A 16,589-nucleotide genomic window follows, 5' to 3' on the forward strand; every position below is an offset into this window, starting at 1 on the left:
TTCTAATGGGGAAGCTGAGAAAGGGAAGAGGGTAAAGATTTCCTGGACACGGGCATGGTAGCAAAAGTCCTATGGATATGAGCCAGCAGTGTAACCTGGTTCAAGCAGATGAATGCTGAGATAAAGCCATCAGGTGACTTTAGAGAAAGCAATTTTAGCAAAATGGTGGCAATAGATTTCATATTTGAAGAGACAGGAAAGTTGGCGGTGAGGTAACAGAAAAGCATCATCTGGGTAAAGAATGGAGATAAATCTTCCTCTAATACTAGAGAGAGGAAGAAAATGGGCAACAATTTTGGGAAATGTGAAAAAGAAGTGAAGGAGTTAAATGAACTCTTACTGGATGGCTTCTATCTTCTCTTTGAAGTAGGGATCCAAATTATGTGCTGTTAATGTGTCATTTGGGGTTGCTAGTAGGATCTTGAGGGGAGGAGAAAAGACTTGGAACATTTGTTTTGGGGAATGAGATAGAGTGTCAATAAAAGCAAAGTAGAAGAATTGCCAATTAACCAAGGTGCACTCAGCCATTTCTCCAGTTATTACCTATCATCCACGATTACTTTATCTTCATCTTAGCAAGTGTCAACATAAACCAATAGTAGTGTTATGTGTACATTCATTTTATTCTATTTTTCCTATATTGGGCCATCTTTCAGCCTCCATATTGCATTTATACATTCCTTGCCATATATATGTATTATTCCAATGACAACAATGTTCTCCTTTGCCCCCAGCACTCCATACTTGGTATCATATGTGTCTTCAACATATATTTGCCATTGCCCTCAGTAGACCATAAGCTGCTTGAGAACAGGAACTGTATACTTTTTATCCTTGCATTCCTAGGACCTATCACAGTGTCTCACATGAAGCTGTCACTTAACAAATATTTATTGCTAGTGAAACTTATCCATAACAATACAGGCAAAATGAAAAGTTATAAGGCAATTAATTGTATATGCTAAAGTAGTATATTGTTATATAGATAAAAAGTAATTATATATGCTAGAGTTACTTATAAAATTGCATTATAATATGTATATATATAGCTATTAAGAATCAAATCTCTTTTGTTAATCGGTCAATAAACATTTATTTAAAATCTACCTTGGTTTAGCAAGTGTCCTAGGTATTTGGATAAAAAGACAAAAATAAAATGTCCCTGTCCTCAAGGAGACTTCATTCTATTGGGGAAAGACAACATATACATAAAAATATATATTTCTACGTAGATATATATACAGTATATAACACAGATATAAACACACACATATGTGCAATAAATATGCATTCATTTATGTGTGGGGTACATGCATTTGTGTATACACATGGATGGTAAATGGGAAGAGGTCTGGTGAAGTTTTTAAAGAAGATATTTGAATTTAGTTTTAAAAAAAACTAAGGATTTTCAGAGTTTGAGAAGATACATTCTAAAATAAGGTTCATGACTAAATATTGTTCTGAATGGAACCAACTCCACTGGCTTATCAGCAGACATGGTTTCTAGTTCATACTCTTCATTCTGAGGTGAAAATATCACCATTTGGTTACATTTTCTTCCTTACTAATCTCTCAGTCTCCTGACTGGTGTTGTCTGCCTAAATCACCATGGAGCAGCTATTTGGCTCAATGAATACTAGTGCTCAGCTTTGAGTTAGGAAGACCTGAAATCAAATCCAGCCTCAGACACTTACTAGCTGTGTGGGCAAGACATTTAACCACTGTCTGCCTCAGTTTCTTCAACTGTAAAATGTAGAATATAAGAACATCTATCTCCGAGGGTTCTTGTAAGGATCAAATGAGTTAGTATTTATTAAATGTTTATCACAGTGCCTGGAACATGGTAGGCACTTAATAAATGCTTATTTCTTTCCTTTTTATACTCTAGTACAATAATTCTTTATGTGTATATATAGATATATAAATGCATATACATATACATACATATATACATATATGTGTGTATGCGTGTCTGAGTGATGGATCTCTTTAGCAGTCTCATGAAACCTGTTGACCATTTCTCAAGATAATATTTGTTGCATACATTCATAAGTGAAGGAAATAGTAAACTTCTGTTAGAGATTGGTGAAAATAAGGATATATTTTTGCCCATCCAAGTTCACAGACCCTTTCAAACTATCCATGGACCACCAGTTATCAACTCCTAGTCTATTAGAACACACTTGTTCTCATTACCTTCGTCTTCTATTTGAGTTTCTGTTACTTCAGTTGCATTACTTTAATGACCTGAAACCTCCCCAACCTTCTGTCTCTTGTCTCTTTCCCAAGAGTTCTTTGATCTTATTTGATTCTTTTTGTGAAACTTTTTCCCTATAAAAGTCATTTTCCATGGACATGTTTCTCTCTTCCCACTCCCAGATATTTGTCTGATGTTCCCTAAAGTATTCATATCAAGTGAACCAAATAAGAAAAGGAGTTAAAAAAAAAACTAGAAGAAACAACTTGTGTGATTATATATGCCCTTTCTCATTTGATCCCTTATTGCTTATCTAACTCCCTATAGCTCCCAAACAAGTCTACTTTCAACAATGGTCACTGTTCCTTCATGATAGTTTATTCTATTTTTTCTTTCTTTAAGATGTGTCCTTTGTCTGGAATAACCGTTTTTCTTCTCTCCTTCTAAATTTCCAGTCATCTAAGACCAGTATCAAGGGGAACTAACATTTTTTTTTTCATTTTGTCATTGTATTACTATTGCCTAGCACAGTGTCATACTTTTAGGAGTTGAATTAAATTGCACTGTGTAATGGAAAGAGAACTAAACAAAATCAGAAGAAACAACTTCAACTTAGAATTCTAGAGCTCTATTTTCTTAACTCATAGAATCAGTAAAATGAAATTTTAGCTTTATGAGAGGAATCATGTTGTGATGGAAAGAATGCTGCATTTGGAATTGGATGCCCTTAGTTGGAATTATGAGTGTCACCTATTTAAATCATTGTAAACTTAGACAAATTACTTAACCTCATGTATAAAATTATAGGTTTGGAAAAGATAACATCTTAAGTCTTTTCTGTCTCTAAATATATGATCCTATCACAACAAAAAAGTTATGAAGATAAAAATATAAAATATTGTATTCATTGTATATGCATTTATATATAGTATAGGACTATACAAATATAATCTATTAGTATTTGTGGAATACTTGACTGGGAGTCAGGAGATTCGTATTTTCCTCCTGACTTTCCATAATAACTATGTCACTTTGGGCAAGCCGTTTAAACTCTCCAGGATTTGGTTTCCTTATCTATGGAAGAAAGAGTTGGACTCAATCACCGATATTCTTTCTCGGTCTAAAATTCTGTAGTGTTAAGTCCAGCCTCTTCCATGAAACTTGCTTGAAAAATCTAGCCAATGCTAATATTTTTGGCTGCCTATTGCACTTACTGACTGTACCATATATTTTGTCTGATAGTTTATATTCATTCCATAACTTAAAGTCTGGTCTTTTTTTTTACCTATTTTCCTCCTATCTGTTTCATTTGCTAAGTTTCCATTCACCTCAAAGACTAAACTCTTGGAATTATCATGCCAAATACACCTCCTGTTTCAATCAAGAAGCATTTTAACTCAATATTATAGATAGCTTTAGTTTAGAAGAATTTGAGGTACCTGTAGGAGCTCAGTAAATCCTGCTGGAATTTGCATTTTATTATGTATATACAATTAAATGTATATTATGTAGCCTTAACTTGTAAAATTTTATGCTAAGCATCATATGTGGTTTGTACAGCGAGTGCCTCATATACTTTAAGAATTCAAGTGCAACCATGCCCATGCCATTTGAGCTTCTTCCCCTATGCAAATAATAATAATAAGGCAGGTAAAATTTACCTTTTAATTTGCTTCCCATCATCTCATTCCCTTATTACAAACTTACTGTCTCCCAGATATTTAAAGCAACAATCCTTTTCCTAATTTTTTTTTCTTTTTAAAATTTACTATTTTATTTTCCCCAGTTACATGAAAAACAGTTTTTAACATTCATTTTTAAAACTCTGAGTTCCAAATTCTCTCCTTTCCTCCCTCTCCACCACCCCACATTGAGAAGGCAAACAATTTGATATAGATTATACATGTGTATTCATGCAAAACATTACCATAATAGTAATGTTGTAAAAGAAAACATAGACAAAAAAACTCAAGAAAAATAAAGTTAAAAAGTATGCTTCAATATGTATTCAAATACCATCAATTCTTTCTCTGGGGATGGATAGCATTTTTCATTGTAAGTCCTTCAGCGTTGTCTCGGGTTGTTGTATTGATGAGAATAGCTAACTCATTCACAGTTTATCATCTTACAATATTGTTTAACTTTGCATATAGTACATTTCACTTTGCATCAGCCCATGCAAGTCTTCCCAGGTTTTTCTGAGAGCATCCTGCTCATCACTTCTTATAGTACAAGAGTATTCCATCCTAATCACATACCACAGCTTGTTCAGCCATTCCCCAATTGATGGGCATCCCCTCAATTTCTAATTCTTTGACCCCATAAAAGAGCTGCTACGAATATTAACAACTCTATTCTTAAAAGTGCTATATCATTCCCCTGCCATCGCAGGATACTCTCATGTTTGTTTCATGCTGTTGATACAAAGTCAAGGAAGAAAGGAGGAAGTAGAATGAGGTGGAGTGCCATTCTCCAGTATCCTGCAAGTGTGATCTATTATGAGAAATCTGGGCACTAACAACAGGCCAACTTCTTCCTGACAATTAATTTGATATAACTGGAGTTTAGTAGTTAGCTTACAAAAGGTAGAAATCTGTTTTGTATGCTCAGCTTACACTAAGGTAGCAACAGAATATGAAAAGAATTTGAGACCAGAGGCTAAACTAGATTTGTTCAGAAAATTATTCAAAGGATAAAATTCAATGAGAATTGCTCTCCTGAATAAGTCTTTCTAGGAAAAGCACCAGAATGCAGAATATTTCAGCTGACTGAGTTCATGCTGTGAGATCTTTGAACATAGTATTAATATTTTTCAAACCTTTATTGGAATTGAATATTCTACTTTGCCTTTTGCTCTGATGCTATTTTAGTTTTTAAAAATAGTATACAGTAGTAACTACTCCTGATTAGGTATGCATTACTATCAGGCTCCCTACACTTAGAAAAGTGTTTTTCCTGTGGCCATTGTCACTGTTGTCACAGTAAAATGATTATATTGCCTGCAGTTTATTTATTAAGGAGAAAAGAAACCAGTAAAAATTTACCTTGCTCCCACACCTTCAAGCCTGCCACACATGCACGCAGACGCACGAAACAGGAAAATTAATAAGCAAAACAGTTTGAAAAATATACCACTGACAATATGTTCATAGAACAATCGGGACCATTGATGATATTTGGAAAATTTTGAGTACACTTATTTTGTATCTTCCAAAAACACAGTGGAAAAATAGGAAAACATAATTGAATTTTCATATTTTAGTCCAGCAAACTAATTAACAGGGAGCTAATCACTTTTGTGTCACTAAATACTAATGTATCTTTAACTGATAATAGGTGCTGCTAACCAATTGCCAGATTGTATATAGTAATAAGGACCAAGTACTATCAATTACACGTTGCGCATTATTCCTGTGAGCAATGAGCTCTGCCCAATACCACAGGGCAATCTTAAGGGTAATGCCAACCTCTCTCTGGCTAACAGAGAACTAGTTGTCTCTTTATTCTTTTGCAGCCCTTTTTTCCAAATGGTGACCTTTTTTGTCGTTAGGCTTTAATTTTTAGCTACTCAAATTTGTTATGTCTCATACCTTATCCTACTAGAAAACACCTCCCTCCTTTCTGTACCTGATAGCTTTCAATAGAATTTGTTCACAGAGGTATAGCATAACTTCATTTGGATCTTTAATTTTAACAACAGGAAAAAGATAAAAAAGTGACTATATGAAAGCATTTAGGGTAGACTGGGCATCCATGTTCCCTTCCTAGAAAAAGCAACCACTTTCACTCCCTTGCTTTAGCTAAAACTGAGCAACTGAAATATTTACAGTTCTGATGCTCCGATTTTGACTTTTCCCTCCCACTCCTGCTGGGAGGAAAAGACACCACCCATTCAGAGGGTATCTCAGCTAGGCTGGGCTCTGAAAGTCCTGGTGGTCATCTGAGATTGCTAGTATTCTGGGTCATGTCTCAATCATGATATTATTGGGTTCATTTCCTCCTTTTTCTCTTACTTTTTTCATGGCTCTTTGTCACTGAACCTATTCATGTTCAAAGGCAACAGGATTCTATTAACAGACAAACAGCTGGGCCTGCCCAAAGTAAGCTGTATCCATACTAATAGTCTGTCTTCTTGTCCTTTCTTCATAAAAAGTCCTAAGCGCAACAGAATCCTGACCTCCCGACCCTAAGCCCAACTGATCTATCACCTTCTTACCTACAAAGCTTTGTGTATGAGCCGACTCAAGGCCCATAAGTTGCCTGTCTTCGCAATTTTAGATGAACTGGAGGAAGTGAAATCTGAAGCAAGATCATCAATTGGCTATGCCAATAATTCTGAACAACAAACTGAAAAACTCTGAATAGAAGCAATTGAGCTAACTACTTTTATTTTCAGAATGACTGAACTTTTTGCGTTTCCTCTGTTATACTATGAATCCTTTCACTGGGAGGATTTAAAATCTACAGTAGAAGAAGGTGCCATATTTTTAAGGTCTTGCAAGTGTTATATAGCTAAATGGAGTCCATTATGTTGATTGAAGCCTTTCCAGTTTGGGAAAGAGGCTAGTGTGCAAGCAAGAATGTGTTTCACTGGTGGAAAGAAATCAAGCTCTAGAGTCTAGAGCCTTGCAAATGGGTGACTGAGCTGAAAGAATCACATCTGTCAGAAACAAGACTCCAGGTCCTGTTGCAGCAGAACCTTCTTTTAGCTGGAGAACTCCAACAGCCCTATTCTCAGCCAAAACTTGCCACCTCTGAAATTTGCCCACCAGCTTGCTGTACTAGTTTTCAAGTTTCTGAAAACCCTAAAAAGAAACTAACTAGATAATTCATGAAACAGTCATCACGTAGTTAACATGTCCCTGGGATTCTTTAAGTATTCCCTGTCCAGGAAAGGGTAACGGTAATAATCTGACTCATTGGCAGAGATCCTTTCAAATGCACTTGCTTATCCATCCATCTTGTCTTTTCCACTTTCTATCTGTGCAAGAAGCACAGCTAAACCAGCAGGGTCACCAGGTAATTGCTTTAGTCACTGGTGAGCCAATCTAACTCTGTCAAGGAGATAGAAATATTTATCCTCTCAGTTCTGAACACAGAAATGTGAAAAATGGGAATCTATACACATATTTTATCTACATCCGCATTGTGAATAGGCATCTAAAGTAGTATGCAAAAAATCCAACATAAGACATTGAATAATTGAAAGAACATGGAAACTATATTATCTTTGAGCAAAGGCATTAAATTTTGATTAAAAGATATATCATTATTTTAAAAATTATTTTTGGTTATAAAAATATTTCCTTAAGAAGCAATAATTCATTTTTTGAATCATGATGAAAGTTCACAACTTCAAAATTAAAATCCTTCAAAATGTGTAGATTTTTATGAGTTTTGCTATTTCCTAAAATGTCTTGGGTACACTAGAAGACTAATGAGACATAGTTTAATAGTCTTTTAAGGGGAAAAATGCCTTTTTCCCAATATATTTACATACTTTTAATAAGCCGTTATGTTTTAGTCCCAATACCAAACTAAGTGCTTAAAACACCATTTATTAATTATATGAATGCAGAAAATTATATAATAAAATAGCAATAATATTCACCATTAATAAAAAACTTTTCATTTTATAAAGCCCTTTGCATACTTTATCTCTTTCAATCCTCAAGAGAATCCTGTGAGGTATAGGTGCTATAAATATTGTTATCCCCATTTTACCAATGAGGAAACAGTCCCATAAAAGTTAGAAAGTTAAAGAATTCTCTCATAACCGCAAAGCTTTTTAACATTGTAGGCAGGGTTTCAACTCAGGTGCTCCTGATACTAAGGTCAGAGTTCTTTTTGGCAAATCATGGGAGGAGGAGGAGGAAGAAGAGTAATTGTAATTTCTGGTCCTATCTCTACCAGATCAACCGCTTAGTTTTCTTATCTATAAAAAGATGATTTTTCTCTGATGTTCTATGACTCCTGCTCCATGACTGGTTAAAATCAGTATGCAGAGAATTGAATATTAGTCAAAGTATGGATCTATTTCCCATTTTACTACCATCTCTGGAGCAAAAGGCAAACCTGGAAACCTGTATTATCAAACTAAGAATATGTATATAATATATTTCATCTTTAATAAGGTAATGCTTCACTTTTATTCCCATAGAAATTGAAAAAGAGAGCTGTGGAGATCCTGGAACACCACTGTATGGAATTCGAGAAGGAGATGGATTTTCGAACAGAGATGTTTTAAGATTTGAATGTCAGTTTGGATTTGAGCTTATTGGAGAGAAATCAATTATTTGTCAAGAAAATAACCAGTGGTCTGCAAACATACCAATTTGTATCTGTGAGTACAATGTGTGTTACAATATGCTTGCCTAGAGTTGTTCATGATGAAATACAATTAACAAAAATTATGGTAAAATTTGGAGGGGGGAACAGTAAGCTAATATTCTTATGATGCTATCATTCTATCACAAAATACATTTCATTGCTACTTAAAATAAACTTGTCTCCCCCTTCTAATTGTTAAAATCATAATCTAATATGATTAAATTATTTAGATGAATGTTACATCCATCATGTACAAGTTACATTTTTTAAATGTCTAGGTTTTTCATGTAATATATACATTTATATGCTAATTTTAGAATGTGATTTATTTCATCAGGTTAGTAGATGCTGACTTGCAATCAAGAGTATTTAAATTATTTAAAGATCTTTTCCTATGTATAATGCATTAACTTATTTTTGCTCTTAAATGCTTACTCACACTCAGTGGTATATACTTCATTTAACTGCCTCTTATTTATGTTGTGCATAATGAACTGTTCCAAGGCCCTAATATACAACATTTGTGAGTTAAAAGTATATTTCTCCAAATACATGTACTAAAACATTATGGTGTAACTACACTAAAAATTTAATCCCCGTTATCTATTGATCTATCCCTATGTTCAATAAAATTCTATCTTAATTAAGCAAACATTAAAATGAGAGACTATGGCAGTGATATTAAGCGTAAAGACAAGTATTATTATATATGTATTCTGTGACCAATTGGATTCATAAAATGATAATACATGAGCGAGAAAAGATAAAGTCAGCGTAATAGTATGGGCAGTCACATAGATCACTTCAAGCCCTGCGTTTGCAGGGCACTTTATTTGGATGAGAAAATTGCGTTGTCCTTTTTCTGGTATAAAGATATTTTTTAATTAAAAAAGTATTTAAATTTAGTACTGATAATATACTTTATTGCATGCCCAGAGGCCCAACACTTTAATGTACAATATAAACCAGTCCAATCAACTATATTAAACCTGTTTTAGTGAACAACCAAAGAGAGAGATCATAATATCCTTACAGTTCCTAAGGTGTCAGAAGACTGTGAGTGGTTTCTGTTTTCTTATCCTAGACATATGTTACCATAGTTACTAAAGCTATTGGACAGTGATAAGATAATAGGAAATTTTAGAAATCTATTGATAGTAGCATTTTTCTCATATTATACACAAACAATATTTTCCTTTCCACTCTCCATCCCTACTCTTACCATTTCTTCCTTAAGCCTAGAAAAATCTATTTACAGCCTTACTTACTTAAATTAGGCTTTCTATTTAAGTGTGGATTAGACGCCCTGAACAAGGTTGCCTTATGGAAAATTAGTTATGATGAGGGAAAATATGAGATCTTGACTCCTCTCATGCTAAGCCTCTGAGAGCAGCTTAATAGACTTAGTTTTGTTACAGTGCAGCTTCATAAATTGGGACAAGACTTTCTTAGAAACTAAAAACTAAGCTTGAGGTCAACACTTCTACCCATCCGCCATTATCCACATATCCACCAGCGATCTCTATTACAATGGTATTGTATCTCCATAAAGATTTTTTTTCACTACAGCACAAAAATCTAATGAGTACATTTTAATGACTATTTTTGATCTACACTTGTGATTACATCAGTGTGTTTTTGAGCTCCCCATGGGGGAAATCCCTGTAATGATTGAGATTCCCAGCTCTTAATCTCACAGAGTTGCCTGGGTCACTAAGAGTTTAAATGACTTTTCCATGGTCACACAGATTATATCTGAGGCAAGAGTTGAATCTAGGTCATCCTGAATCCAAGGTTGGCCTCCTGTTAACTATGCTCAGCTGCTTCACAAAAAGAATATTATCAGTTCTATCCACAAGGAGGGACTTATTGTGTAGTTCTTTATATATTCCATTTATAGCTCTGTTATTTAGCTTTTTGATCAATATGGTTATATGATTGAAAAAACTAGGTATTTTAATGTATAATTTGGGCACACTATCCTCTTGAAATAATTGTTCCTTTGAATGTTGGATATTGATTGACTGAGGAAACCACCATTTACAGTAATCTTGGGGACATATTGAAAAAAATAGCAGGTGAAGCTTTTGAAAATGCATATTGTTCTAATATATGTATTTTTTGACAGTTCCTTGCCTTTCTAACTTTACTGCACCAATGGGGACAGTTCTTTCTCCTGATTACCCAGAAGGATATGGAAATAATTTAAATTGTATCTGGACAATCATCTCAGACCCTGGGAGTCGGATACATCTTTCATTTAATGACTTTGACTTGGAATCTCAGTTTGACTTCCTTGCTGTTAAAGATGGCGATTCTCCAGACTCTCCAATCCTTGGAACATTCACTGGTGCTGAGGTTCCTTCTCATCTTACTAGTAATAGTCATATTCTGCGCCTGGAATTTCAAGCAGATCACTCAATGTCGGGCCGGGGCTTTAACATAACATATAATAGTAAGTCATTTTCAGTATTAAATGGAATTATAGACTATTAAAGCAGGAAAAGATCCTATAAATAATCAAGTTCACCCCTCATTTAACAGATGATGACACTAAGGCCTAAAGAGTTACCTAAGATGACAGAAGAAACATAGGTCAGACTAGAAATCTGGTCTCTTGGCATTAGGCTAGTGCTCTATAAGAGTTATTCTTGTGTCCAAGGCAAATACCACAAAATAACTATGGCAAAGAGAAATTCAGTAAAGGGAGAGCACAAGCCTCCATGGGAGAAGAGATCTCAGATGCTACTGTGTTGGAGAAAAACTGATATGGCAGAACACTCAAAACACTTGGTTGAGGAGAATGCAGGGGAGGAAAAAAAAGGAAGATTGGGGAAGAGCTTACCAGGGGTTTCAAAGAAAGGACTTATAGTCTTGCTAACTATATGCTAACTTCATTTGTTTTCATCTGTTTGTAAATACCCTTTAAATTTGAATTCCCTAGAGCAAAGTTCTATTTGCTACCATAATTGAGTCTTCTTTCAACTACTGACAGTTCTTGCTTTACATAAATTTGCATTGCAAATTCGATTTTATCTAAAGAATTTTTAAAATTGTGAAAAATATTTCAAAACTGGCTCTTGTCAGTTGACTCAAATGTTATCCCTTGTGAATCAAGGTTTTCCTGACTCCAAGATATTATCCATGACACAATTCCTGCCTCTCTTTCAAGAGAAATGCCTATTTAAAATTTTACTAGTTTTTTTTTTTTAAATCTGGCTTAGATTTAGGATTTATACGTTGGAGTTCAAGAACTTTTCTTTTAATCATTTGATATCTTTATTCCAGGATAATCAGTTTCCTTTATAATCCTTTCTTTTATTTTATAAATTTAAAATATCACTCTGAGGAGTCCTTAGGCTAAGTCCTTAGACTGCTAAGGGATCCATGACAAAAAAGGTTTAAGAACCCTTGCTGTAAAACATACCAATGAAAATGTCATCTGCAGACACAGAGTAATGAGCTCCTGAAATGTATAATTACTTAGAAATTCACTATTTCATAACACTTTAGTGAAATTGTCTTTTCAAAAAAATTTAGTTGTTTCATCACATCAAAAAAGTTAATATTCAGGTCATAGTTCTTTTTTCCATAGAAAATGAAAAGCTGTGTTTTAAAACCCACAAAATTGGTCTATTACTGCCAGTTGTGTTGAGTTCTGAAGGGGATGCATAAAGGAAAAATATTAATAAAAAAACCAGCAGAAAACACCAAAACAAACCAAAACAAAAAACCCAACCTCAAACCAAAACCAAAACCAAACCAACCAAACCAGAAATATATCAAAATAATTTTAAACAATAAAATATGCATATGTATGTGCATATACATGCATACATACATACATATGCATATATGTATATATACACATGTGTATATATGCACAGACATACATGCACACATACATGCATACATACATTTCAGGGCCCTTAAAAGAAATCGTGTTCATTAAGAATAAAGTTTTGAGTCATTATGAAAAGAGGTGAAATTTAAACATCTCTAGTAAGATGCAGTTAGGAAACTGGAATTAGATCCCCATATACAGTTACCTGAAAATCACCTTTAAAATGTTAAGTTCTTTAGGAAAAAGGCAGCATTCAATTTATGATCAGGTCTACTATTCAGTGACTTTGTTATGGCCCCCAAACATCATGCATGTGCCCAGACAGCTGAAGGTCATTGACTGAATCTGAGGGAGGCCTTCAAGACATACCCATGAATGTTGCACCACTTAGGAAACAATGACCACCTTTTAGCATCCTTCCTTCCCTCCTTGCCTACTCATATTTGAAGCCCTTGAGGGCCATGCAGACGCATTGTCATGGTACGGAGAAACATCACCTTAACATAAGACTCTTCACCCACTTTTGCAGTCTACCAGGATCCCTTCAGACACATGACATGACCGAAAAATGAACTCGATGCAATTTGGTTTAAATGCCAGAGTCTTCAAGAACTTCCTTGACATTTTAGTTACAAATAATTGTTTTTTTTTTCTCCCACATACGAATTACCTGACAAGAATTAAATTAGAAGCCTAAAATAGAAATTAAAGAAAAAAATAAGTCACTCAGGCTAAAAACTTACAGAAGCTATGGTGTACTCAACATTTTTCTCCAGAAAAGCCTAGATCATTATCTACATGTCTCTCATGTGTGTTGTGACTCTTTTTTTCCCTTCTTTTTTGTGTTAAAGCATTTGGACACAATGAGTGTCCTGATCCTGGAATACCAATAAATGCACGCCGGTTTGGCGACAACTTTCAATTAGGAAGTTCAATATCAGTTATTTGTGAAGAAGGATTTATTAAAACTCAAGGAACAGAAACAATCACTTGCATACTTATGGATGGCAAAGTAATGTGGAGTGGGCCAATTCCCAGATGTGGAGGTAAGCCCCTATATGTGTGTGTTTGTACGTATGTACAAGTATATACATATACAGGTGTTGTGTATATCTCTTTCATAGTCACAAATGAATGCAGACCCATCACCACTATTAAGAGGATAAAATTCATGAAAATTAACAAAAATTTGGAAACTTCACCAAAGTTATTTTTAGAGACCAGAAGAAATAGGATGTTTAGGATAAGAGGAAGTCTGTAAGCTCAAGGAACTTACATTTTAGGAAGGAGATGAAACACTAATATGTGGAACTATAATAAACAATATTGTGTGATAAGTTTATTAGAGAATTACAAAGCATTCTGATGTAAGGTTGGGGATGGGGTGTCATTACTAACCAGATAAGAACCTATTAACTAACTAGCAAACATGTGCATATGTATATACATATATAATTATCTCTATATATAAGCTAGATAGATACATAAACTTATTTTTAAATGTGCATGTTTCATGGAATGTGTTTATAGAATGCTGTTTAATATACTATTTTAAAATATATAATATATTCAAGCTCAGTAACATTTGATATTTTATGTAAAGAAATGCAAACTTTTAGCAAGTTTTGAAAGGGCAGTAGTCATATAGAGCATATTAATAAGTTATAAATATGGATGACATGCACAAACACTTGAGCAATTTTTGGTTTATTTTCCATTTCTCTTGGTAATTTATCTCCTTAGAATATAAACTTATTAATTTCAAAATAAGGTTAAGCTATTAGTTGTGAATAGTAAAATGAAAATTTGTCTAACATATTGTAATCGAAATAAATATATTTCAGTAGTATGAAATATGTTCTTTCTCTGAAATGTACTCAAGTGAATAGTCTTTTTTATCTATTTATTCTCACTCTGTACAAATATTCATCTATAAAACTATATTTCAGAAGGGATCACAATATTATCTATTATAGGTTTGTATGTTTCTATAGAACACAGGAACCTAAATTTTAAAATTCCTATTTTATTAATTTTAATAAAAGCTATATGTATTTACAAAGTATGACTATGTACTTACATAAAGTTAATATGAGAGGTTATTTAAGTTAGGTATTATATATCATCTATGTGTTATATATCACATATGTTATTTATAAATAGGTGTGTGTCTACATAAATGCATATATTCACATACTCAGTTGGAACTGTGATCTCAATAATTCTAGAGTTTCCTCCAAAGTCCCTAACATATCTATGCCTGACAGTCCTCCATGGCTTGTCCATATTTTCTCAGCTTGAGCTGAGTCTTGAAGGAAGCAAAGAAAGCTAGGAGGTGGAGGCAAGGAGGAAGAGCATCCCAGTGCTATATTTAAAGGCACACAGGAAGAGTGACATTCATGTTAAGAAAATCAAATAAGTCAGTATAGCAGTGGGTATTATTGTTCACTCGTTTCAGTCATGTCTCACTCTTTCTGGTCCCATTTGGGGTTTCCTTTGCAAAGATACTGTAGTGCTTTGCTATTTCCTTCTCCAGCTCACTGTACAGATGAGGAAACCAATGCAAACAGGGTTAAGTAACTTGTTAAGACTCGCATAGCTGCAAAGTGTCTAAGGCCAGAATTGAACTTAGGTCTCCTTGACTCCAGGCTCCACACTCTATGCACTGGACCACCTAGATGCGCATAGAGTAGGTAGATGAGAGTAATGTGTGAGAAAATTGGAAAAGTAAGAAGAGATCACATTGTGAATAGCATTGAAGTCCACACAGATAGTTTTTACATTTGATCCTGAAATTTAATTAGTCAGGAGTGGGAGGGTAGGGAGATGGCATGGTCAAAACGACACTTTAAGAAAATAACTTTAGCAACTGAGAAAAGAATGGCTTGGAGTCCAGAGAGATTTGAGTGAAGGAGATCAATTAGAAGGCTCTCATAATAGACCAAGTGACAGGTAATATGGGCCTGAACTGTGGGGGGGGGGGGGGTGGCTTTGTGAGTGAAGAATATAAGATCAATATGAGAAATGTAAAGTAGAAATGCCAGCATTTGACGACAGATTGTTCAGATATGTGGAGTGAGTGGCTGGGAAAAGTCAAGGACGGTACTGAATTTTCGAGTGTAGACAACTTGGAAGGTAGTTCCCTTGGCCAAAATGAAGAAGTTGAGAAGAGGGAAGGTTTGGGAAATAATTTCTGATTTGAACATGTTGAATGTGAGTCACCTATAGGATATCCAATGAGATTACAAAGCACCATTCTCACCCTGTGAGGTAGATAGTACAATTATTATAATTCCAATTTTTCAAATGAGAAAACAGTACTCAGAGAGATAAAATTATCTTGCCCATGACTACACAGCTAGTAAATGTTAGAACTGGCATTTGATGCCTGTTCTCCTGATTCTAGGTCAGAAGGAAATTTTTGGCTTTAAAAAGTGTTTGTTAAACCAATTGAGAGGCTATGTTGATGAATACAATATTAATATATTTCTTATTTTGAAGATTCATAATAATGCAGTACAGATCACACTTTTGCCACTGTTCTTTTTTGTCACTAAATCTTATCTTTTACTGAGAATGAAAATAAAGGCGAATGGATGGTATAAATAAGTCTCCCCAGAACCTCTTTGCCATCTAGGCCAGGTTACCCTTGCTAAATGATGATTTATTTGCTATCTTGTTTCTTTATGGAAAACCAGAGCAGGGCATATAATGTGAAATCCCTAATGAACCATCTTTGGAAGCAGGGCTGTTGCTGAATGCCTGATGAACATTTCCCCTGAAGATAAGGGTTTTTCTCTTGAATCCTAATTAGACTGGAAGAATGGGAAACCATTATAATTCACAAAAATTAAATGATCTTTGGAGAGCATTCTTTTTACTAATGTGTTGAGAAGCAATGAGATGAGAATGCCAGAATTTATTTACTACTGTAGGAGAAAGTGTGTGTGTGTGTGTGTGTGTGTGTGTGTGTTCACTCTCTGCACAATCATATGCATTTATCTCTTAGAAAATGGATTAATCTGTTACTTGCATCAATTAGTCATATAACATTTCTGGTTTCCCCAGGAATTTTTCAATAGGGATATTCCTGTTTGTCCATTAACTGAAAGGGTGCTAGTGGTACTTTGCCTGCATGTAGAGCTGGCTTTGTGAGTTTCTTTCTCCCTTTCTTTACCTAGATATACCTGACCCGTATATGCCAGATTTTTTCTGACC

At 34.5% G+C, this 16,589-nt stretch overlaps 1 protein-coding gene across 3 annotated transcripts in view; it reads left to right on the top strand.

Annotated features, from left to right (window-relative positions):
- Nucleotides 1-16,589, top strand: part of CSMD3 (CUB and Sushi multiple domains 3) — a 1,625,828-nt gene that overhangs the window by 1,030,441 nt on the left and 578,798 nt on the right. For all 3 annotated transcript variants that reach the window (XM_036758935.1, XM_036758944.1, XM_036758952.1), the window contains 3 exons: nucleotides 8,358-8,540; nucleotides 10,656-10,982; nucleotides 13,223-13,417. In XM_036758935.1, the coding sequence (XP_036614830.1) occupies nucleotides 8,358-8,540; nucleotides 10,656-10,982; nucleotides 13,223-13,417 (705 nt within the window). The remainder of the gene's footprint in view (nucleotides 1-8,357; nucleotides 8,541-10,655; nucleotides 10,983-13,222; nucleotides 13,418-16,589) is intronic.

Source organism: Trichosurus vulpecula, chromosome 1 (genome assembly GCF_011100635.1).
Source record: "Trichosurus vulpecula isolate mTriVul1 chromosome 1, mTriVul1.pri, whole genome shotgun sequence".
Taxonomy (NCBI): domain Eukaryota; kingdom Metazoa; phylum Chordata; class Mammalia; order Diprotodontia; family Phalangeridae; genus Trichosurus; species Trichosurus vulpecula.